Source organism: Malus sylvestris, chromosome 12 (assembly GCF_916048215.2).
Source record: "Malus sylvestris chromosome 12, drMalSylv7.2, whole genome shotgun sequence".
In the NCBI taxonomy this organism is placed as follows: domain Eukaryota; kingdom Viridiplantae; phylum Streptophyta; class Magnoliopsida; order Rosales; family Rosaceae; genus Malus; species Malus sylvestris.
In genome coordinates this window covers 26,564,866-26,589,277 of record NC_062271.1, presented here as the reverse complement: position 1 = coordinate 26,589,277, position 24,412 = coordinate 26,564,866, and the positions used below count along the sequence as shown (strand labels likewise).

At 36.3% G+C, this 24,412-nt stretch overlaps 3 protein-coding genes across 3 annotated transcripts; 2 read left to right on the top strand and 1 right to left on the bottom strand.

Annotated features, from left to right (window-relative positions):
- The first annotated feature begins 2,700 nt into the window (after positions 1–2,700).
- On the top strand, positions 2,701–5,276 carry LOC126593831 (uncharacterized). Its single transcript, XM_050259962.1, has 2 exons — positions 2,701–3,350; positions 3,450–5,276. Exon 2 carries the CDS (start codon positions 3,975–3,977, stop codon positions 4,941–4,943), a length of 969 nt encoding a protein of 322 aa, XP_050115919.1. The 5' UTR covers positions 2,701–3,350; positions 3,450–3,974; the 3' UTR covers positions 4,944–5,276.
- Positions 5,277–8,617: 3,341 nt separating this feature from the next.
- LOC126593828 (NADH dehydrogenase [ubiquinone] 1 alpha subcomplex subunit 1) lies at positions 8,618–10,885 on the bottom strand. Its single transcript, XM_050259959.1, has 3 exons — positions 10,651–10,885; positions 10,386–10,491; positions 8,618–8,812 (listed from the first exon to the last, which is right to left on the bottom strand). Exons 1-2 carry the CDS (start codon positions 10,756–10,758, stop codon positions 10,399–10,401), a joined length of 201 nt encoding a protein of 66 aa, XP_050115916.1. The 5' UTR covers positions 10,759–10,885; the 3' UTR covers positions 8,618–8,812; positions 10,386–10,398.
- Positions 10,886–13,740: 2,855 nt separating this feature from the next.
- Positions 13,741–17,954, top strand: LOC126593827 (KH domain-containing protein At3g08620). Its single transcript, XM_050259958.1, has 7 exons — positions 13,741–14,214; positions 14,371–14,459; positions 15,481–15,632; positions 16,442–16,558; positions 16,652–16,768; positions 16,931–17,074; positions 17,437–17,954. Exons 1-7 carry the CDS (start codon positions 14,135–14,137, stop codon positions 17,581–17,583), a joined length of 846 nt encoding a protein of 281 aa, XP_050115915.1. The 5' UTR covers positions 13,741–14,134; the 3' UTR covers positions 17,584–17,954.
- The last annotated feature ends 6,458 nt before the right edge of the window (positions 17,955–24,412 follow it).

Below are 24,412 nucleotides of genomic sequence, written 5' to 3'. Positions count from 1 at the left end.
AAAAATATATATATATAATATTTGATTTGGGACAAGGGCGTTTTAGTAAGCATACTGGTTTATATTTTGATTATGCTGAATTAGTAAACAACTTTATGGAATTAATGTCATTTTTATTCCGATTCCAAAACATTTAAGTAAACAGCTTCAACAGGAATCCGATTATGACTTCTTCTCATTCCTACTCCTCCTCAATTCAATTCCTTATATTTTCATTCTGGTTATGTAAACATGCCACTAATGTGAATTCGAACTTGATTGCACGACGAAGGCACTGAGCGACTAGTAATTGATTTTCAATCCACTTTTCTTGAGGTTCAAAGGCTCACAATTAAAATGGCTTATCAACTATGGGTGAGGCCATGAGACTTTTTGTTTCTAGAAATTCACACGAGAACTTTCCGGTGAATCACCCATCCTGGGATTGCTCTCTCGCGAACTCGCTTAACTTCGGAGTTCCTACGGAACTCGAAGCCAGTGAGTTCCCAAAAGACCTCGTGCTAGGTAAAGATGAGAATATACATATAAGGTTTAAAAGATCCACTTTTTTAGACGATGTGGGATGTAACAAAGTTTGCTTCGGCTCTTTTATCTTTTTATAATTAAGTCGTATTTTATAAGAAAATGTTATTCTTATCACCTACTGATGCCATCATTTATATTATTTTTTTAAGAACATAAGCCATGTGTGATTTAACCAAGGCACATCACAAACAACAAAAAAACGAAGCGCCAAATCCGCATACTAAAGGGGCACTCGAAAAAAAGATTAGCACGAGGTTCAAACCTACTCCCGCTGAAGGAGCAAGAAGGATTGACATGAAGACCAAAAGCTTTAACCTCATCAATCTAAGATAACCCTCAATAGCTCGCCATAAAACGAAGTTTGCTCCATGCATGGTGCCAAATCAAACTAGATCAAGCCACCCAAGGACCCGAAGGTCGAAGTTGATTGCCTCACCTCAGACTAAGAGGGCCATGGGGGGACAGTTGACATGCCAAAAAAATGTAACTTGGTTAGTACTTGCATAACAATGACAAAAATATAAGGGGAATAGAGGATATCCTTGTCTTAGCCCCCCCATTTTTCCTGGGAAAATCCCTAGCTCGCCGTTAACTGAAGCTGAAAACTTAGAACTAGTCACACAACAACGGATTCAATTAGTCATAGGAGTTGGAAGTCTGAACAATGCTAGAGTGTGTAAAAGAAATTCTAAATCCAAAGTATCATAAGCTTTCATAATGTGTAATTGTAAGGCACATCAAAAAGGACCATTATTTCTACGGTAATTTTTGAGAAGCTCCTGCAAAAGCATAATATTGTCTCTAATTCGACTATCCGCGACGAAAGCAGCTTCAGAGTTGGTCACAATAGAGGGAAGGACATCCTTGATCCGATCGGCAAGAAGCTTAGCAATAAATATGAAACTAAATAAATATTAGACTTAATATTTAGGTTCATATTTTTGTTTTATGATGCAGGACACGAATTATCTCTAGGCAAATCACAAACAAGAAAACAAAATGGTACATTGACACATCGGGAAACGTAAGACCCGTCGGTCAATTGGACGGGATTTTGAGCGTGACAGCCTCGTTGTTAAGTTGTATTATATATTTGTGTGTCATAATATTAAGAGTAAATCCTAGCATTGATCGTTCAATTTTAATTTAGTTGGAGTAATGATTTTTTAACTAAAAACTTGTGACCATTAGTCCTTTAACTCATCAAAACGTTCAGCTACTGTATTTTTTGTCAACTCCGTTAGAACTTCCGTCAAAATGAGTTATATGTCACCACGTGAGGTTGAATCAAATGGCAAATATGGAAAACCAAATGAGAAAATTGTAGCAATGATCCCTCAACTTTAACTTAATTGGAAAGATAGTCCCCTAATTTTAACACAATTGGAGAAATTGTCCCTCAACTTTAACCCAATTGTAACAATGGTTCTTCCAATATGATTCATTTTGAAGAAGTTCTAACGAAAATGACGAAAATAACCATAACTGCACATTTTAATGAGTTAAGGGATTAATGGTCACAAATTTTTAGTTGAGAAACCATTGTTCTAATTAGGTTAAAATTAAAGAACCATTGTAACAATTTTCTCTAATATTGATAAATAACAATGTTGATATACCATCAAGAAATGAACTGAAGCAGCTTATCTGATATCTTTTCATTGTATCCCTAAACCTTATATGCTGAGCATATTAATCGAAACAATATTGTGATCGCCAACCAAATAAATAGTATATATGTTATGTAAGAAGGTTAAACACATATAACAATATTTGATTAGATAAAAATACTGCCACGACGGTGGCTAAGAATATTCTTTCTATGGTATAACACAATTGAATTCGTAAAATCTCGTGGTGGTGTGACGATTGTAAAGAAAAATTATTTGTCAAATAGTGAAACAAAAAGGGTAGTAGTATCAACCAAGAAAAGAAAGAAACAAGGGAGAAGAATTAGGTGGGATTTAACGTTAACACACACCTGTAAATGACATTCATATATACAATCAAAATAATTAGCATAAAATACAGAGTACAAATTAATTAATTAAAAAATTAAATTGGCAAAAAAAAAAAAAAAAAAAAAAAAAAAAAACAAGCAAACAACTATCAATTTATCGTTTTTATGTTTATTTATTTAATTAATTTCTCACACTTATTCTTTCTGTCTTTTTGTTTCGCTTCACTCCCCTACCAGTACACATCTCCTGGCTGGCCATCTGCAATCTCAAGCAGCTTATCTCATGTATTTCTTCCCCATTTGATTTTCTTCTATATTTTTTTTCGGATTTTAATCCCCAAATAAATGGTGCCGTAGCTTATCTTCCACAACCATTAATCCCAAATTTTCCGCTCAAGAAACAAAATCTACCGATTACCCGGGATTCAGTTTCCTTCCTTCTTCTCTCCGATCCCCGAATTGGATTCCGCAGCCGTGAAACCGCAGCTGAATCTTTCTCTGCGTTGGTCCGTCGGATTTGGTCAAAAATGCAGGTCGGTATCGGGACCCATTAAAGCTCTGATCCTTTCGCCGCCTATTTGTATCTCGGGGTTGTTGGGAGGCCCATTTACTGCTGTGATCTTTGTTAGCTAGAGAATTCAATGGCGAGATTCTTGAAGAGCGTCGGGTTATCACGCGTTTTCTGGTTGCGAATTCTTGTGAGGGATTTGTATTTCTTCGTGGGTTTTTGAGGTGCATGCTCTTCTTCCACTCGGCTGTCAAGAAACCCAGAAAGCTCCGCCGCAAACCGACGAAAATACGTCAAGATTTAGGGCTTTGCGCTGAAACCCAGAAAAGCTCCGCCGCAAACCGCCGTAAAGATCAGGTATTTAGCTGCCCTTGTTAAAATCTCCACCTGGGTTCTTGATCTTGGTACTGAATCTACTGTTTTCTTTCTCCTTTTTTTTGTTCTGTAATTTGATAGTGTGATAATCTCGCTGCTCAAATTTGGCCGTTTGGAGAAGAAAGGGGAGAAAAAGATTCTTGGGTTGCTTTTAATTTCGATTTATTTCCTTCGCATTAAATGGGTTTATGGCGAAGAATCTGGGTTTTAATTTCTTTTGAGCTGAAAAGATTCGAAAGTCAAGCCCTTTGAGTCTCTGAGGGAGCTTCTTTTACAAGGATTCCAAAGGGAAAAGCAAAATCTGAAGAATTGCAACGGTTGAAACCTTCAAAGTCGCTTTATAGAAAACACATTATCTTCTCTGAGCCCAAATCATTCTCTCCCTTTACCAAGTATCCTTTGCTTCTATTAATTGGAGATTTACGAGTCGAAAACCAGAGGTTTTGAAGCTTGAAGAATTTATTGCACATTTTCAGTTACTATTCTTTGGGTCCGAAGTGTTATAAATAGGAAGTCTTCTGGGTGCATATTGTCATCTGGGTATTGCGTTTCGACCAAGTTGGTTTTGAGTGGCATTGTGCTGAGTTTCAAGATTTCGAAGCATCGATGGGGCTTCTTCTTCGAAGTCTCGCGATGCTGTTCATTGTGATATGTTTCTCCTGGCTGCCTGATGTTTCTGCGCAATCCTCAGGAGGCTCAGCACGCGGTCTTGATGCGCTTCTGCAAGATTATGCTTACAGGGCTTTTGTTCATCCAAAGACGGGTGTTATATTTAATGGCAGTGTTCCCTTGAATTTGACTGGAATTCAGATTGCAGCTATGAGGCTGAGGAGTGGTAGCTTGTACAGAAGAGGTGTTAACATGTACAAAGAGTTTGAGATCCCTAAGGGTGTCACTGAGAGACCGTATGTGGAGAGGCTTGTTTTGGTGTACCAGAACCTGGGCAATTGGTCAATGGTGTATTACCCGTTACAGGGTTACTCTTACTTAGCTCCATTGATCGGTCTTCTTGCTTATGATGCTAGCAACCTATCAGCAAAAAATCTGCCAGAATTGGATATCAGGGCATCTGGTGATCCAATAATGATCAAATTCCAGGATGTGAAACCGACTCCTGCTGGGACAGTGGCACGGTGTGTTTTGTTTGATTTGGATGGTTCAATCAATTTCAGCAATGTGGAATCAGGCAATATGTGTTCAGCAGTTCAACAAGGGCACTTCTCCATAGCGGTGAAGTCCATTGCTCCTTCTCCAGCACCAGTCTCTCCAAGTCCCACCCCTGCTGGTGAAAGTCCAAACGTGGCCCCAGTGCCTAGTGGTAGACGAAAGAAGAAGAGTAATTCGAAAGTGTGGATAATTGTTGGGTCTGTGCTGGGTGGTTTAGCATTGTTGGCATTGTTGTCGTTCTTAGTACTTTGGGGAAAAAAGTACAGGGAAAGGAAGAATTTGCAACGGATGGAGACGGCAGCAGATGTAGGAGAAGCCTTGCAAATGACCTCAGTTGGAGATGCAAAGGCACCTGCAGCAACATTTACGCGAACACAACCGACTATCGAGACTGAATATGTTCCTTGATTCCTCCCACCACCATTTTGTACAAGCTTCCAGTTCTTTCCTACCACCATTCAACATTCAAAGTTCAATTCGTGTATTCAGAAATTCGTCCAGTCACACCTTTTTATGGTGGCGCCTCCTTCATCTACGCGCTACACTTCGCTTCTTCTTTGGTAGATTCTTTGTGTCACTGTGGGTAATCTAGGATTTTTTGTGTAAATCTGTTGTCATTCACTGATAGTTTTACTATGATTCATTGTTGGTGTGGAACTGTGAATTTAGCCGAAAAGTGATTCCTATATGTGATGGATTTAGTTGTTTCATTGAGAAGAAATCATAAGTTTCATTTGCACATCCTCTTGTTTTCCCTTGTCTGATCTTTTCTAGCACTCTTTCCTTTTACCATGTTGGCAAATTTGTAAGAATCTGATTCTGTCATCCAAGTTTTGGGCAACTAGTTTTGAGCAAAAGTGACACTATTTTTTATATCCAAGCAATCTTTTGGATGTTGTTACCTACGCTCTGGTACACCACCGTTGCATCTCAAATGAATAACGCGATGCTATGTGTTTTCTCGTTTTCAAACGACAATGCACATTGGTCTGGGATGTCACGGTAGTGTACCGGAGGTGTAGGAAACTGTTTAGCTGTGAGTTGTAACTTTTGATTAAATCAATTTATAATATGAGATTGCAAATGGCAGAGGAATCCTTTGCTTTCTATGTTCTTTGTTCCAAGTGCTGTCAGCTGTAGTTTTGTCTTTGCTCTCCTCCACCTACCATATTTCAATTATATTTAATTTTTCTAGAGAAAATATTGTATATTACAATTAATTAATTAATATTATATATTACTTTGTTTTTTTATATGAATTTCAAGTGCATAGTTTTCTGTATTAATTGGGATTCTGTATTCGTTGGCTCCTCTTTTTGTTTTAAATGCGGGTATTAATAGAACACAATAATAACTAATAAACAGAGAATAATGTGGCACCCAACAGCCCAGCTCAAACGCAAGAGTGGGTGTGAGTGTAAGTGTCAAGGAATTGAACGTGCACCAATCATCTTCTTCCACCTCCTTATTTTATAATTCATAAAATACGAGGGACAAGTGCATTTTGCTCACCGCTCTAAAGTGGTAGTAAGAAGTGGTGTCGATACTCATTACTCTATTAATTACTGTTAAATTAGTTTAAATTTGGAGATTTTTGTAAGAAATAAATTCAGTCAAACACATCAAACGATAACCAGGGGCGGAGCCACTAAGGGACTAGGGTAGTCCCCGGCCCATCCTGACTTAATCTGAGGTGTGAACCTCATGGAAGAAGATGAAGCAAACGACGTCGTTAAACTGTTTTGATTTTAAATCTTTTCGGTTGTTTAATGAAACGATAAGTTTGGCAAGGGAGTTTTAAAAGAGAGGTGCAATTTTAAATGGAAAAAGCAATCCCACTTCTGGTTCGATTCTCTCACCTAACAGTAATATACACCCTATAATTTTCTAAAGCAACCCACCTTCTTTATTTGCAGACCTCTCCCCCTTTTCCTTCTTTTTCTACTTCTTTGTATTTTCTTTAGCCTTCCACAACCTACCTCTTACTTGGTTGTCTGGGTTTTTACATTTTTTTTCTTCTTAGTATTGAATTTAAGAGATTTTTTTTCAGTTTTGTGAGGATTACACAAATTGCATATGTCAACATGTTTATATATATATAAAAAAGGTCGTACCCAGTGCACAAGGCTCCCGCTTACGCAGGGTCTGGGAGAGGTGAATGTCGGCTAGCCTTACCCCTATTTATGGAGAGGCTGCTCCCAAGTCTCGAACCCGAGACCTACCGCTCATGGGCGAAGGCACTTGCCATCGCACCAAGTGCGACCTCTCATGTTTATATATATATATATATATATATATATATATATATATACACATATTTGTGAAAGGCCCCTCCTCATTCAAAATTCTGGCTCCGCCACTGACGATAACCGATGGGATGGTGAGCATCACCACCACTGTATTTGGCGTTTGTTTCATATTTTGACTACGCATCTGGTAAATGAAAGTTGTAAGTGCTTATCGATTATAGAGGAGATTTATAAAAGAAGCACGTTGTCAAACGCTTGTTCTAAAAGCACTCTCAAGTACCTTTCAGGAAGCCCATGAATCCTTTATAAACAAAATTGACAAGCTTCTAGTGAAAGTACTTCCATTAGAAGCGATTATGAGCATCATTAATTCATAAATAAGCAAATCCCGAACGAATTTGGAATTGGGATAGTCATGTTTCGAGAATGTTAGGATACAGAAGAAAGATAATGAACGAGTATTCATTTCAAACAATCTAATTTATATTTTTTCGTATTATATATAGTATGGACTATATTCCATATGTGTTCAAAACATGTGTAATCAAGAATTGAAATAGTTCAAGCCCATTCCAGATAAATAAACATACCAAACTCCTTTTTCGCCCAATTATTCAACTCTTCCTCTACATCGTACATAAAGTTTATGAAGTAGATATGGTCACACCTACTGCAAAGAATTGATGTGGATGACAAAAGTCGCTGGTACAAATGGTGCTCATTCATTCTGTTGTGTACCACTTCCTGCAACTTCAACTATAAGACTCGACGTGAGAGATATTCTCTACTTATTACAGTTAATTTATCACCTGCCAAGCTTTTCGGTGATACTGAACCAAATGAAGTAATGAACTACAGTAATACTCATAACCGTCTATTTAAAGTTCACGATTACGGTTATGAGTAACCGTTTAGACAAACAATCGATTATGGGTACATTTATCCGTGAAATTTAAATGGCCGGTTATAAGTATTACCCGCGGTTATAACGAGTATCCATTTACCCAATCAATATATATATATATATGTATGTATGTATGTATGTATATTAGAGAGGAGAAGGACTTGGGATCGCTTTTGTTTGCTTTTTTTTCTTCTTCTGATAATTGGGTGTACAATGTAAATCTTCTGTGATCACTTACCTCTGTTGAATTTATGCTATTTGTGTCGGTGTTCCTAAATGGGATACTAATTCAATTTATACATTTCTTTTGTAGGCCTCTTTTGGTGACAACGAGTCAATGAGAATTTGTGATTGAATGTGCTAAAGCATTAGTGTTTGAAAATGTTTAGTTTCAGAATATTTTGAAGCTTTGAATCATCTAGTATTCAAGATAATGACTAATTTTTGTTTTTAGAAGCTTTATTTTGTAATCATATGGAATATAATTAAAGACTTGCTTGGGTGTAGCAGAAAAATATAGTTCGTAAACTATTATTTCAATTATTAGAATTGTATGTGGACTTAAATGATTAAATTAGGGAAATGTATGCTTAAAATGTACCTATAACGGTGTTAATTGTCAGAAAACGAAAATTATGACAAATTTTTCCTTTGTAATTTTCAAGTTGTTAAAAAAAAAAAATCATGTTTATGGGTGAAAAAGGAGTAAATGGGTAAAAAAAAAAAAGGATAAATAGGTAAATAGTTATGGTTAAATGGGTAAACGGTTATGATTAAATGAGTACACGGTAATGGGTATGATTAACCGCGGGTATGCAGGTACGAACATAAACGATTATGGGTAAATAACATCGGTTACCCGCCCATCATAACCGTTGCCCATCCCTAGACGGTAAAGACAGTAAACACATACCCGAATCACACCAAGCTCAAATGAACAAACTCATATCCGAAGGTTAACATTACAAATAAAATCAATGGAGCATGTAAATTTTCCCATTACCAGTATGACAGCTTATGAAAATTCACATACAATGAAAAGATTGGTGATTAGAGTTGCTCTCGGCTCCTTCTGAATGGGACGATGGCTTTATTGCTTCTCGAGATTCCAGTCACAAAGGTTCCTGCCGTTTGGACCATAATATCATAAGCTTCATACTCAAAACATTGGAAAACATACATACACACAGAAATGGAGGCACTTGAGTTAACATGATAGGATCTCATTGAGTTAAAATTTCACGAGGCCCTCGATACATACGATGTTACTAATACAGTCATACATAACTTGTAAAAAGAAGTAAAGTTCTGATACTCTTCCAAGTTTCCAACATATCAACACACTACCACAAAGTTCCTTTATATTATCTTAAAAACTTGTAAAAACCATAGCGTCCAATAGCTGCTAAAGCCAGTAAATCCATAAAGCTTGAAAGTATCCCTCAAGAGAGGACATTAGTTCATGCATTTGCATGTATTCCTTTAAACGTCTCTTTTTTCTTTAAGAGCTGGGCTTTTGCACTATGAAATCAGAATGCTTGTTCCTCTAAAGACCATACACGAGCATGTAAGAATAAATTAGTGCCCTACTACAACTATTCACACAAGACCTGCTACCGGCTGACTTATATTTTGGGAGTGTACAACATATGAAACTTCACGAAATAAAATTATCTTATGGTTCTTGCAGCCCTCACATCAACTAGGATGCATCCAAAAGCCTGAAAAAGCAACCCTCGATGAAATTTCCTGATTGCATTACTTTTTTAAATCCACTGGAATTGAAAAAAATATATCAATCAACTCAAATCCCAAGCTATCATCAGAGGCTATACTGCACCAGAAAGCAAAATCAAAGATTCATGTTCCTATGCAGGAGCAGGAGAGAAAAAAAAAGGCTAATCTTTGCAAGAAGTAGCAGACCTATACGACATAAAGTCAGAAATTTACTTATCAAGTTTCCCCATATTCCCCATATTCCCCATATAAACATTCTGGCCGTGTTTGTTGCAAGATCTGTCTTGGAGTGGGCTGACTTGGCTTGGACAACCACCAAAATGCGAGTTATTTGTCCGAGCCAAGCCAGACCCTCTTGACACGGTGTTGAAACTGGGGTGCTAAGTTCTAACAAGGCCCAAGATCAAACCAAATCAAGTGCTATAAAGCAAATGCACCATCTGCATCACCTAGGTATATCTAACTCCACATTGTTATGTATCATGCAAACTTGTTGATAAGGTATGATCCCGCACTTTTTACAACCCATTGCAATTCAAAACAGCGAATATAAGTTGTATTATCCAATGTCAAATTCCTTTGAGTCAACCCACATTTATAGGATCATGTAAATAGTGACTCAACTTCTCAATCCCAAAACACCATCCTACCCATCAAAGGTTTTTCGAAACCTCGTTGGTCAAAACATAATTTTATGCACCATTATTCCTAATACCAAATTTCCTAAAACCGTCTATGCAGATACGTCCGCTTAATTTGTGGATTAGCATTCAGCTAGAAAGAAACAAAATTTAACTTCACAAAGTACTACCTGGATTTAATTTGTAACCTCACTCATAGCAATAACAGCAATGAAACATGATAAACCAAATCATCAAACAAAAACCCTAAATCAAAAGAATAAAAATTTAAGGAAAAATGATCCCAAATCGAAACCCAAAATCGAAAAAAGATGAGTACCGGAAGAGGCAACCTAATTCTGGATATGGGCAAACGCCTGCTCCACGAGCTTCTTGTCCCTTCTCTCCATCGCCACGTCCCACATGTCGTTCCCAATGTGCTTAGGCTGCCCAAAACACCACAATTTTCAAATTTCCCAAATCACAATCTCATAAAAAAATTTCAACTTTCGAAATCAGAATCTCAGAAAACTCAAACAATTTCTAGAGAGAGAGAGAGAGAGAGAGAGAGAGAGATGGAATTGGATCTGAGAGAAGGAACGAACCCGGCCATGGGCGGCTTTGTGGATATAATACTGAGCATTTCCCATGACGCATAGCATTCCGGCAATGATTCCGAGCGGAAGTAGCGCTTCCATCCATACCAGTGACATCGTTCCTCCGCTTTCAGCTGTTGTTCTTCTCTCGCTCTCTCTCTCTCCGCAGCTTTACCTCCAGTGTGTGTAACAGAGACGATCGACGATGTGCGAGAGACGGGAGACGGAGACTCCTTTTATTTTTCTGTCAAAATTGCACAAACGGCACTGCTAATTTTCAGTTTTGTGAAATCACCACCTGAATAAGTTTTTGTTTTACCATTAACCATCAAAACTTTATCGTAACCAAATTTATGTGACAATTTGGTACCCAAATTTTTACGAGAACTTTTTTCGTTTTCACTAGTGTTCTGTGATGTATATGTGGGAAGTTTTAGAGATGTTGTCAAATATTATAGTAAATATAGTGTTGAGTTTGTACTCTTGAAATTAGGTGTCGAAAGAGAATAGTAGATTTAAATATTCTATCAAACATACACATCATCATTGACAAAATAAGTGTTTATGTGACGTTTTTCGTCCTTAAAAAGACTCGTCACTTCTTTCAACTTCTCTAATACTCATCAAATCTGAACTCTAGCCAAGCGAAATAAGAGAAATAGCTTTCAAGAAAGTGTACCTAATTTTATAACGTACCTTTATTTGATGAAAATATGAATGGATGTGGATATAGGTGCCAAATTGCAACACATTTTGAAGTTAGGTGGTTTGTGTAAAATTACTAGTTTAGATGGGTATAGGTAGCCTTCTTGCTTATTTTCTTTCTATTTTTTCTTTTTCGTTTTTTTTTTTTTAACTCTGTAACTTGTATTCAGCGGGCCTCACCAGTGGGCCCAATTAGAAAGTGCTTAGTTGTCCAGTGGGCCGGATTGTACTCTCCGGGTGTCGGATCCCGTTTTCTTCTCATCTTCCGAATTTTGTGTGGCTGTTCAAGTGACAAGTTTTGTTCTGCAAGTTTCGAGCTAAATTTGATTTTGATAGTGTGTGTAACTATACAAAGAATGAGTCATTCAGTACTACGGTCTGATGATATTTCTTTTCATTTGAAAGTGAGATGTCTTAAGTTCGAATCTCGTGGATGATGAATTCGATAACAAATTAGATTTTCCATTATGTGGCTTAGCTGAATTATTCATCTCCTTTAGTGCAAAAAATATCGATGTATAAAAAATAAAAAATAAACTATACAAAGAATGAGGACCTCTTTTTGAGGATCCAGAGATCATTTAATCGTGTCTGTTTATAGTACATCGTGCGACCATTTTTTTGTCAAGTACTGTTTATATTCAGTTTTAAATAAAAAAATTTACAATGATTTCTTCCCGCACGATATACGATGAACGAATGCAATTAGAGGATCCGGAGAGGATCCTCATTCCTATACAAATTGACCAATTAGAGTTTATGTTAAGATAGGGAAAGGGATCCTCTCCGGATCCCTTCCACCAAATCTACAAATCCGGATCCTTGAGATTTGATTGAATGGCTAAAAATAAGGGTCATCTTTAAAAATTATAATAACTTTAGCTATTAAATCAAATTTCAAGGGCTAAGATTGGTAGATTTGGTGGAAGGGATCTTTACATATAACTAATAATTAATCATTAACTATATTAATTAAGAGTAATGCTAAACTCAAAAAAAGCCTTTTGACATAAATAATTGCTTACTACAGAGTGTGCACATGTCCTATTGTTTGGGGTGTGCTTATTTTTTAAGGAACTTTAACGAAAAGTTTCCGGTACTCTTCAATTTAACGAAAAATCACATTTTTACACTAAAAAAATCAATCATAATACTATTCATTTTAGCCTTTATTTTGTCCTTATAGTTAAAATTCAGAGTTTTCAAACAATTTTCATTAGTTTTCTTTATGTTTTATTGTCTGACTTGTGTTTTGCGCTCTGTTTAGAATATTATACAAGTGAGATATAATTCATATTTTCTATCCGTATTACTATTTTAAAAAGGGAATTAGCTGATGGCTTCCTCACGGAAGTCTATCATTTTGTGGGCGAAGAAGACTCATATAAGTAATTAAACTTCAACTGATCACTATCATATAATTCACCAGCATTAGAATTCAAACTCAAAATATATGCCGTATAAACATACGACTCTGAAATTTGTCTGTAATAATTAAGCCACCGTAATAATGATTCCATCCATATTATAGCCGTCGTCAACTACGTAACAAGTGTTCCAAGTAGACGGAACAAGGAACTTTCGAAGCAAATTAGGAAGGAATAAGTAAAAGCAGTCAAAACACTCCCACAAAACATGGGGAAGTGTTGAAATCCCAAAAGGGCATAACCAAAACGACATAGTTTAACCAGCTAAGCTTGCGTTGGCAACGTCATTGTCGTTTGCCATTGGCCATTATTTGCTTCCCTGGGACCTCCCCGTTGAAGTTCTACACAGCTTGATTCTCTGCATGGCCGACGCGTGTCCCCCCGTTTCCAAAGGACTTTTTCCTCGGTACATTTTTTTTTTGGAAGGCAAATTGTCTGCCATCCTGTTTGGATGCTCTTCCCATCCATTTTTATTTATGTGGTTACGATTAAGGCACATCAATATTTTATATTCTTATTATTTTTTATCTTATTATCTTTATAAAAAAATTAATATAAAATGTTGACATAACTTAACCGTGACAACTCAAAATAGTAAGAGATGAGAAGGACATCCAAATAGGAGGGCAGACAATCTGCCTCTTTTTTTGGTCTAAGTCCTCATGAGGAGTAATTTTTCAAACTGTTATGAACATATTCCAATACATTAAATATAATAATATAATTATCTAAAAATTAAAAAAATAATTTAAATGAATTATATTACTACAATTAATGTACCAGATTGTATTTTTGACCGATTTGAAATTCTCTTCCTCATACATATAAAACATGGATTTTCCACGTAACATTCAACTAGCAGTAAAACATCCATCTCTCTTTCTCTCTCTCTCATCAGTCTCTGTCTTTCTCTCTCTAGACCGTCTTTCTGAGTTCATGGGTCACTGTGAGATGAAAAGTCTCCTGTGAATCTGCCACCTTAAAAACCAAACCAAAAATAGACCCTTTTTAAAATAAAAAAAAAATTTGCACTCACTCACCAGTTTCTCACTCCCCCAAAACTCTTCATTTTTTCCATTTTATTTAATTTAATTTACTTTTTTTCTGCATTGCAAATAATTAAATATTTTCCCCTTTCCTTTCTGCAAAATTCAGAGAGAGAGAGAGAGAGAGAGCTGTCTTTGACCCTTTTCTTTTTATTTTCCATCCTTTTATTTATTTATATAATTTCGCTTTTTGTTTTCTGCTATTACAAACCCTTCCTTAATTAATGGCTCTTTGTCTCTCCTTTTTCTTCTGCAACACCACCACCATCTAAAACCCTTTTGCCATTTATCCAATTTCTCTGGGGAAAAAAAGCCATGTCAGGCTTGTATAATCCCAACTTCTCACCTGCCAGAGCTGCTTCTCCCCAGATTAGAAGCACCCCAGATGTTGACAGGTTTGTTCTTAGAACAACCCACCTCTCTAAATCTTCAAGAAATCAACTGCCCGGAAGAAAAGTTACAGTCTTGGCAGTGAACCAACTGATTTTTGTATGTTAGTTCAAATTTTGATGAAGTTTTGCCCTTTTTTGGATCTGTGTGTGTTTTTGCAGTCAGTACTTGTCGGAGTTGTTGGCAGAGCATCAAAAGCTTGGACCGTTCATGCAAGTTCTTCCGATATGCAGCCGCCTCTTGAATCAAGGTTTTGCTTCAAAATCTTTGTGTTTTGGATCTAGATTTTTATGGCCCGTATCGGGTTTGTGTCCCTTTGGTTTGTGAAATGTGCTTGCTTTAGTAGACAGATCGGTCTGATTGCTTTTTACTGGATGATCCTTTAGGCTGCTTGTTTCGTCAATCGAAAATGGCTGTTTTTGAACTGATCCTGCATTCATTTTTTATTTCTTTGTGGAACTGTGTCTGCAGACCTGGTGTTTTCACATTCTAACGCATAGTTTTGAGCTTATGTGTTGTTAGTGGCTTTCCAATGGGGAAGTTAGAGTTCTTGTCGAAATTAGACTTGAAAGGTTGCGTATAATTTTGTCATTTTCAATGATTCATAACATTTGATGACGGTCGGATAGAGTACTACTAACCACTCTAATATTGTGCATCTATATGCTGGACTCGTGAATGTTTTTGCATCAAACTAGCATATGATAACGATGTGAGGACCCCATGTAAAGGTCTTTAGGCATTGCTTAGTTCCAATTGTGATTTGAGTGCATTGAAGGCTGTGTTCTTCAGTTCGTTTGAACTGCCAAAACCGGTGTATGTTGATGACTAGTAAAAAATTTATGAAAGCGGAATTTATAGGTAAATATATTCTGAGATATACAGACGATGAAAGCACCAGGAATATTCTTTTTAGAATTAGAGTCAGCTGGGGGTAAATTAACTTTGCTTCATGAGTAAATATCCAATCTGGAGCGGTGATAATGTCTGCTCTACATTTGAGTAATTGACCTTGATTGGCGTCTTTGCTCACTCAAAATGTAGCTCATTGAACTTCTTCTACTGACTAACCCCCGTATGTGGTATCCACATTCAAGGCGTGGTTGTGTTACATTGAAAAGACCAGGTCTAGGTTGTGGTTTTAATTTTTCTTATGGATAAAGCTCAGTTCTTTTCAATTTCATACCTCTCGACCTTGGAATGTCCTCTCTAGTATTGACCTTTCCAATTGTGTAGCCAGTTTCTCATATTACATTCTTCTTTGTGTGCAGAGATTTTACGGGTTTCTGGAATGATGTCCAACCAAGGTTTTGGCGACTTTGACAGAATGCGACATAGAAGCCCTAGTCCAATGGCTTCTTCAAATCTTATATCAAATGTTACTGGGACGGGAATGGGTGGCTGGAATGGACTTCCTCAAGAGGTGATTATTTATTTTTATGGCTGTGATTTTATATCCTTTCCTCCCTCCAGTTACTGTGATTTTATACCCCTGTCCTCCATGCTTCATTCAGCACATAGCGACCCACCTCTTATGCGATAATGTCTTTCATGTCTTCATATAATTGTGTCTTTGGGAGTTTGGTCCTCAACGTATACGGTGTTCTCTGTAGTTTGTGGGTAAATTTCAAGAATCTTGGACAGGTTTGAACATCACATTTTAAAACATTCCATGGGGACCCCCCTGATTTTTGATACCTTGTATTGATTCCGTTTTGCATCATGAGCTGAGTTGGCCCCCAACTTCAATGTGAAATTGGGTTTTAGTCACATAAAAAATTTCAAAAAGCCGTTGTTAGCATGAATCCGAACTGAAAATGTTGGAATTGCAGAGTTTTCTTGTTTGGATAAACATTTGAACTCGTATAATGTCCCTTTCACCTAAAATTAATTCATAAACAAACACAGATTCTAAGAACTAAGAGCCATGCATGTCTAACCATCGAGTTTGAAGCACACAGCACAATCTAACAATCGAGTTTGAAGCACACAACACAAAAGTGCTGTAAGGTGAGAAAGATAAAGAAATCAAACCTGATTGTCTTGGAATGTGGACTTTAGGACCGGCAATATGGTCAAGATAAACTGTGTTGACATGGTTGCCTATATTTTTATCTCCTGTATGCTCTTGCCTGTGTGATTCTGCTCGAGTCATCTGTTCCTATCTTTTCTTTTCGTTTGTATTACGAATGTTATACATCTGAGATGGCTAGACCCTTTACTGTATAACAGAGATTAGGTGGACCCCATGGGATGACGATGGACTGGCAAGGTGCACCCGCGAGCCCTAGTTCATACACTGTGAAGAGGATTTTACGTTTAGAAATCCCAGTAGATACTTACCCCAATGTAAGTCTTTAGCATGCTGCTAGCATTTGAAGTCGGTTTGATTGGTTGCCATGTAATAATTAACTGAACGTTTTGTTGCACAATGGATGTCAGTTCAATTTTGTTGGGCGGCTTCTTGGACCGAGAGGTAATTCTCTGAAACGGGTTGAAGCTACGACAGGTTGTCGTGTATACATTAGGGGAAAAGGATCTATTAAGGACCCAGACAAGGTACAACACACTTGTTCATTCTTTTCTAGTCTAATACTATTGAATTGCCGTCAATCATTTTTGACTTTGGAATATAGAACATTTTCCATCATTCATAAAAAAATTTCTTTAAGATTTTTGTTCTGGTTTACAATCGTAATTGTTTCATATTTCGATATCAAGGAGGAGAAGCTCAGGGGAAGGCCAGGCTATGAGCACCTGAACGAACCACTCCACATCTTAATTGAAGCCGATTTACCTGCCAATGTGGTTGACTTAAGGCTGAGACAGGCGCAAGAAATCATAGAAGAATTGCTCAAACCTGTGGTAATTATCTCCAATCTTTTGGTTTTGTTGTTGGATATTTATGTAAAATATCAAGTATGGCTAATCCTCGCATTTCTGTTCCGAAACTTTTTCTTCGATGCAAATGTACTTGTATCTAGAGAGGGATATATGATAACGTTTGAACACCTACTTGTATTGCATGCGAGTCTATTCCTGCTTGATTGGCAGATTCGAAAAGTAGCTGAACCAAGCTGGGACCTTTCTTTCCCTACACAGGAACTTGTTCATAGATGCTAACACTGACGATTCTAACTTTGTATTTTAACTAGAAAACACCTTTCCCTAATTTTGACTTTATCTCTTCATTTCTTTCTTTCTCGATATAAACCTTTCACTTGCAGGATGAATCACAAGATTTTATTAAGAGGCAGCAGTTGCGTGAGTTGGCTCTGCTAAACTCAAATTTCAGAGAAGAAAGTCCTGGACCAAGTGGTAGTGTATCTCCTTTCAATTCAAGCGGAATGAAGCGTGCAAAAACTGGCCGATGAGTGCTCATATTACTCCGGTTCTAAATGTTAGCTCCTCCGCCTTAGTAACTCCATGACCGAGAAGGCCTTGAAACACAGATTTCCATCAGCATGGCTACAAGAAAATTGTCTAACAGTTCTTGCTGGTGAGCTTTTCTGGTGGTTTTTGTTTGCTTTGTTTTTCTTTCTTTTTGGAACAACAGACAGACAAAGACCCGAAACAGAAAAAACCGCAAAAAAAACCGAAAAGGGTGGAATTTATATAGTTGGCTCTTGAGTAGGTTTGGTGAGGTCAGTTTTCTGTGTAAACCAAATACATTCATTGGATTTATTCTTGTGTTAGTTACTTCTGAGATAAGTGTGAAAATATATATGAATTAATTGTGCAATAATTAGAGCTTAATTAAGAGTCCGACGGGTCGAGTTTAGTTTCGCAGGGCATGTTGAATGCTGTTTTGTTAAGCATGTCTACAGTTGGCTTGGTCGCAAAGCGAGCGATGGCGGATTAATTAAACTCTTAATGACTTGATTAGGGTTGGTAGTATGATTAGTATCTTTCTGGTGGGGGCATTGTTGGATTCTAACTATGCTGTTTAACTAATCTTGCTCGCTTAATGATCCCAAAACAAGAAGGTTCAAAAAGAACCCACATGGTAGACCAAGTGCGAGTATTATTAGTTTAATTTTTCTGTATTTTATTTGTATTTTTGTTGTCTGTTGTTAAATTTCACATGGCTTGCAATTAGATAAATCCGATTTGCATCGAATCTTAGGGCGTATTGAGTTTACAGTTCGTCTTATGCTCAATGTTGTAGAAGTACGACATTTTCCTATGGACTGGTGCATATCAATTCGACCTATTGTCGATTATTATCCGTCTAATATACTTCACCATCTATGGTGGACTCGTTTGAAAGTGCTTTTAAATGATTGGAAGCACTTTTAGAAAATATTTTTGGATTCTAAAAGCATTTGAAGTGTTTCCTTTAAAAGACACCAGTTATGTGTTTCCTTTATGAAGCACTTCAAGTGTTTTTTGTAGGATTTACTTGTGTTTTTACAAAAGGTTGATTCTAAAAACATTTTTATATGAAAAACGGTTTTAACCCTGGGTCTTTTTATTAACACCCTACATATTGTTGAATACACTCCGCTTATAAATGTAATACTAAACAACTTGTAACTCTAATATGAAATGACTATTCGAGCCCTAATAACAACTCTTACTCTTCATTGTAGAACAAAACCCCAAAAACACAAACAAGTTGATGAAAATATATCTTTTGATGAGTGGAATTCAAGAAATAGGAAGAAAATCGGAGAATGTTGGAAATTTTAAGATGTAATTAAATGTAATATTCTTGTGGCTGTTTGATGAAGAAATTCAATGTTTTTTGGCTGGTTGGAACTAACAAGACCTTATAAGAACAGTTCCTACCATTTGTCTATCAGGCTTCTAACTGAACGTGATTGTTTAAGAAAATTTGACGGATGTTTATAAATCAAATGGCAAGATGGAGATTTTATATAACAATTTAATTCATCTTTCTTGTCTTTAAAATGTGGATTATTCTTTTGTTTGAAAGAGATGAAGAGTTTGATCTGTCGTTAATTAGTTGATGATTATGGGATGTGTTAGATTGTGAGGCAATCTCCAATCGAAGGGTCCAGAGGGCCGAAAATAGCCAGAAAACCGTCTCCAACCGAGGGCTCGGCCATAGGGCTCGTGGAATCTGAGAGGGCCCGATGGAATCTGAAAAGGGCCAAAGGGTTGGATGGCTAGTTGGCTGCTAGAAAAAAGATTAATCATGTCAGTTTAACCGATATGAATGCTTAAGCTAAAATTCAAATGCAACGGCTAGCTGACATTTGCTAGCCGTTGCATTTGAATTTTTTTTTTGCAGTTTATTATTATTTTTTATTTACAAAATTTTTCCTATAACTCCTATTTTTCATATTTTTTTCCTATAATTTTTATTTTACAAAATTTGTTTCATATATTTTTTTTAAATTTCATTTTTTCCTGTAACTTCTATTTCACAAACTTTGTTTCATTTTATTTTAAATTCTATTTTTTTCCTATAACTTTTATTTCACAAAATTTGTTTCATATTTTTTTTTAAATTATATTTTTTTCCTATAACTTCCTAAGCTATTACACAACATTAAATTAAATTAACATGAAACAACATAAAACAATATGAAACAACATTAAATAACATTAACCAACATACAATTATACAACATAAAAAAAACATTTAACAATATGAAACTTAAACAACATTTTTAAAAACATTTAACAACATAAAACTTAAACGCATATTCCATGCTTCTTTTGATCCAAGGATGTGCAACAAGATCTATAGGTACTTATTTGTGGCACGAGAATGTATCATTCTATAGCGCCTCATGTACTCATTTATAGATATACTACCAATTCTTGGATTTGAATTTAAGTAGTAGTTTTTAAATAATAAATTATGTTTGGCCCTCAGTTGGAGATGATTTTTTGTGATATGGTTAAAACGAGCCCTATGACCCTTTGGTCCTCGGTTGGAGATGAAGGTAAATATGACCCTATATTATTCATTAAAATATTAATATCTTGAAGGAACAGAGGGCTAAAACGAGTCTTATGACCATCCGTCGTTAGAGATGGCCTGAGGTGTGGGGTGCATGAGATGTGAGGTGTGAGGGTAGTATTGGAAACCTCTCAACCCTCACCGTCTTCACCTTCTCTGTAAAACCCAGGGGCCGAGAGGCCTGAGTCCACATCACAACTCGCCACTCCGGCGGCCTCAATTCCATCAAACAACTACTAGCTCCTGGACCACCCTCTTTCTCTTATCTGTAAACACCGAGGTGCACTAACGTCGCCATTTTTCGGCGAAACATCACCACAGACCCACCACTATTCACTCCGTTCTACTCAGGACACACAGGCGAAGGCCTTTCACTGCGCAGTCAACTCTAAAATGTCCGGTCTTACCGTGACGGGTTATCGGGTTCTTGCGTCGGGTCGTTCAAACGGGGCATTCAGGTATTGTATTTATTTGATTAATTAATTAACTATTGATTGATTATATGTTTTGATTTCTTTTGGGTTTTTTTATTTTTGTTTTTCTTTAATTATTGTCTGGAATTTGGATTTTTGAATTTTGCATTCATGCAACTTTAGGCTTCTGGGTTTGTTGTTTTATAGCTAAAGAAGATAATTTAAATATAATTTGAATCATTGAAGTGATCACCGCTCCCGACCTCGGTAAGCCACCCTTACACTCCATTCTGTTTTCCATTTGGGACTCGAATTCAAGCTTTCATGTCTTTTAGGTTTTTCACCCTTCTTTCGTCCAATCCTCATCACTCTCTCCTCTCTGTCTCTCTCTAAACAATTTCCAATTGGTTTTTAGGCAGAGAAAGTGGCAGCAGCAGCAGTGGGGAAGGAAGAAGGACTATTCCTGTTTCTGTGATCATTTCTGCCCTTCGAAGCTCTGGGGTTTGGCTTTGGCTTCGTTAGCTGTTGATGTAATTATTAATCCATGCTTTGATTGTAATTTTTTTTTTCCTTTCAGTATTCGGTGAGTTTAATCAAATGGGTTTCTTTGGACTTGCATAAGTTGTGTATAATATTGCTTCAATCATTTATTGCGTTCCTTTTGTATTATTGAGTATTGAGTTTTGCTGGAAATTGTATAAATTTGACCAAATTGCATAAATTATTGAGCTTTTGTTTAGTATTTTTACGGCTAACTGTGCTAATTAGTTCATACCTAAAAAGGAGCAGAGAATAACTGGATTTCCGAGATTTTCTGTTATACTCACAGACCTCTGAGATTTTCGTGTCTCCAGAGTTCTCCAGCCAACCACAGACCCCTGGTTGCCATACTTTCGTTGTACGCAAATCTTCTGGTATACTCACTAAGCATAAATTTGGTGTAATACAATCATATTCTTGAGGTTTGGATTTTTAACTCTTATGTTTCTGCCCATTATACGTTTGAGCATGTATCTTTGATGTAATTACGAATTTGATTTGTATTTTTGGGTGCTTTTTTAATCTCGTTCTTTTCTTTTCTCTCATTTTGAGAGTTTTCGCTCTTAGAAAGTACATGCATGTTCTCTAAACTAAAATACACTTCTCAGATTGCTGTGATTATTGGATTGGATTTTCCTTATTTACCTTCATATAATGGTGGGTTTAACTTTTCAGGTGAAAGTTTTTACGCAGCCTCATTACTTGCAAAATTTGTTCAGTCAACATTCAATGCCCTGCCATCAGACCAAGTTAAAGGTACGAATCACTAAATCATACTATTTTTGTCACTTTTTATTCCCTTGTTGAACACAATGGAGTGAATTGTCTTCATTTGCATTCTTGCATTTGAACTTAAGTATGTTCTTACCTGACATTTGTAAGCTTTTGATTAGTCATGAAATATGATACGGTTTTCTCCGTGTTTACAAACTTATGACATACAATCAATTTCTTTTTGGTTGGGTTGAAATGATATTGATTGGTCTGTTATAAAGCTCCTTTTATAGTTAGGTTGAAAATCATGTTAATAGATTATTTTTTTCGTTGGTCCAATCTGTAATGGTGAGATTGTTTTGTTTGAATCAAAATTTGATATTTTTTTTGTGTGAAATTATAATGGAATCACAAATTTGTCAGGTCTATCTTAGATTCTTTGTTGCATATTCACCTTCCCACAACTTTTACATTGTCTCTTGATTGGATGGATTTTTACAATTTCCAGGATCTACGGTTGCAATGCTTTTGATGCATGAAGGAGGAAGCTACTACTATAATGGAGCTTTTTTGGCATGGTAAGTTGAAGTTGCATATCATTTTTTTCGTTCACAAAATTCATTATCTTGCTATATTGGCAATTAGCAATGTCTGACAATTGGTAAAGTGTATTAATTTTTCTGCTTAATTTATCTTGAGAATGTTTGCATCTTAATACTTATTTTAAATATGTTAATTTGTCCCCTTTTCTATAGAATTTTGTGCGATGTGAATGTAGGTTATTCTCGATAGCCTACCGCACTTCTTGTTATAATTTTTCCCTTAAACTTCTACCATACCATAACTCCACAAGTACTGTTAGCTTTGTTATATGTTCGTTGGGATGTTGTTAGAGTTTTGTATTCAAACTCATAAGATTAGGTATGAAAAAACTCTGTTTGAACTTTTTGCTTCTTAATGTAAACACATTGGTTCTAATTTCCATTTTTTTTACTAAGTAGGTAAAAAGACAACACAAATAATTATCTTGTATAATGTGTCTCTGTCTTCAATTATATAAAAAGACAAAATGTGTTTTCATTTGCTTGACTAAAACCACCAATTATGTATTTGTTTGTAATTTTTCCAAGAATTCGATAGGAATATGTAGAATTATAACTATATTGATTTAATTGATCTTACAGCGGTACATATATACAAGTCAAGTGACTTAGAGGACAAGTAATCTTAAGCCTACGGGGATTAATTACAAAACCTAGCCTATTAGAATCCTTAGTGGATTCTCCTATGCTAATACCCCCCAACCTGGCGGTCTTGGCCTTTAGTGAGAACATCCGCGGGTTGATCAATGGAGGGAATAAACTAAACTTTATGAGTACCCAGCTTCACCCTTTCACGAACGAAGTGGTAGTCAAGCTCAATATGCTTCGTTGAGCATGAAAAAAAGGATTGGCAGCCATGTAAGTAGTACTAGTAGTGAGATTATCACAATATAAAGAGGTGGGTGAAGAGACCGGAAATCATAGCTCATAGAGAACATAGGACAGCCAGATGGATTTGGCACATGCGTGAGCCGAAACACGGTATTTGGATTCCGCACTTGACTGATGACCGTGGGTTGTTTGATGGAGCTCCAAGAAATCAGATTCGGACCGTGAAAAGTAAAGAACCTCGAAGTGGATCGACGAGTGTATGGACATCTAGCCCAATCAGCATTAAAGTACCCACGAAGGAGAGCAAGACCGGGGGAGCGATGGAAGGTGCTTAGTAACTATAAACTTATTTGTACAAGAGTAAGTAAGTAGGTGCTTAGTAACTATAAACTTATTTGTACAAGAGTGTAAGTAAGTAAGTTGGTACAATTGATTCATATTTTGTGTCTTCATAGGTACTGCCTCTTATATGTACGTTTTGGGATGTTGTTAGAGTTTTGTATTCAAACCAATACGATTAGATATGAAAAAATGTTTTATTTTTTTGTTTCTTAACGTAAACACGTCGGTTCTAATTTCCATATATTTTTAGTAAGCAGTAGATAAAAGACAACACAAATAATTAACTTGTATAGTGTGTCTCTGTCTTCAATTATATAAAAAACAAGACGCGTTTTCATTTGCTCGACTAAAAGGACCAATAATATTTGTTTGTAATATTTCCAGGAAGTAGATAGGAATGACCCAATTAATTAAAGCCTTAAATATTTTTTGTCACGTCCCGACCCTCGAATAAAAACTATTCACGAGCTAGTGTGTGAGCCATATCTTAGCTATAGAAATAAATTCTACAATCAAGATATGGTGGAAAAATTAAATTAAATTACAACGATTACAAAATACATCATATAACAAATCTTACATAATAAAAGCTTGAGTGTACCACATGTAATTTATTGAATACGCATAGGAAATAAAATATTAGTATACAAAATTTAATTCATAACAAAAGTACCAACTAAAATAATAATTGAAATGAGTAGTCCTTGCCAATACATAATATGTATGCAATGAGATGCATGGAACATATGCAAATAAGATGGATGAATGTACTCACTCCCTTCTAATCCCGTCAACACATACCTAAGAGCAATTCCACCCCAGTGGA

Coding starts and splice junctions, on each gene's coding strand:
- LOC126593831 (XM_050259962.1), top strand. CDS start 3,975: ATGGGGCTTCTTCTTCGAAGTCTCGCGATGCTGTTCATTGTGATATGT.
- LOC126593828 (XM_050259959.1), bottom strand. CDS start 10,758: ATGTCACTGGTATGGATGGAAGCGCTACTTCCGCTCGGAATCATTGCC. Junction 10,492..10,650: donor ACAAAGCCGCCCATGGCCGG/GTTCGTTCCTTC, acceptor TGTTTTGGGCAG/CCTAAGCACATTGGGAACGA.
- LOC126593827 (XM_050259958.1), top strand. CDS start 14,135: ATGTCAGGCTTGTATAATCCCAACTTCTCACCTGCCAGAGCTGCTTCT. Junction 15,633..16,441: donor GGAATGGACTTCCTCAAGAG/GTGATTATTTAT, acceptor ACTGTATAACAG/AGATTAGGTGGACCCCATGG. Junction 16,769..16,930: donor CTATTAAGGACCCAGACAAG/GTACAACACACT, acceptor TTCGATATCAAG/GAGGAGAAGCTCAGGGGAAG.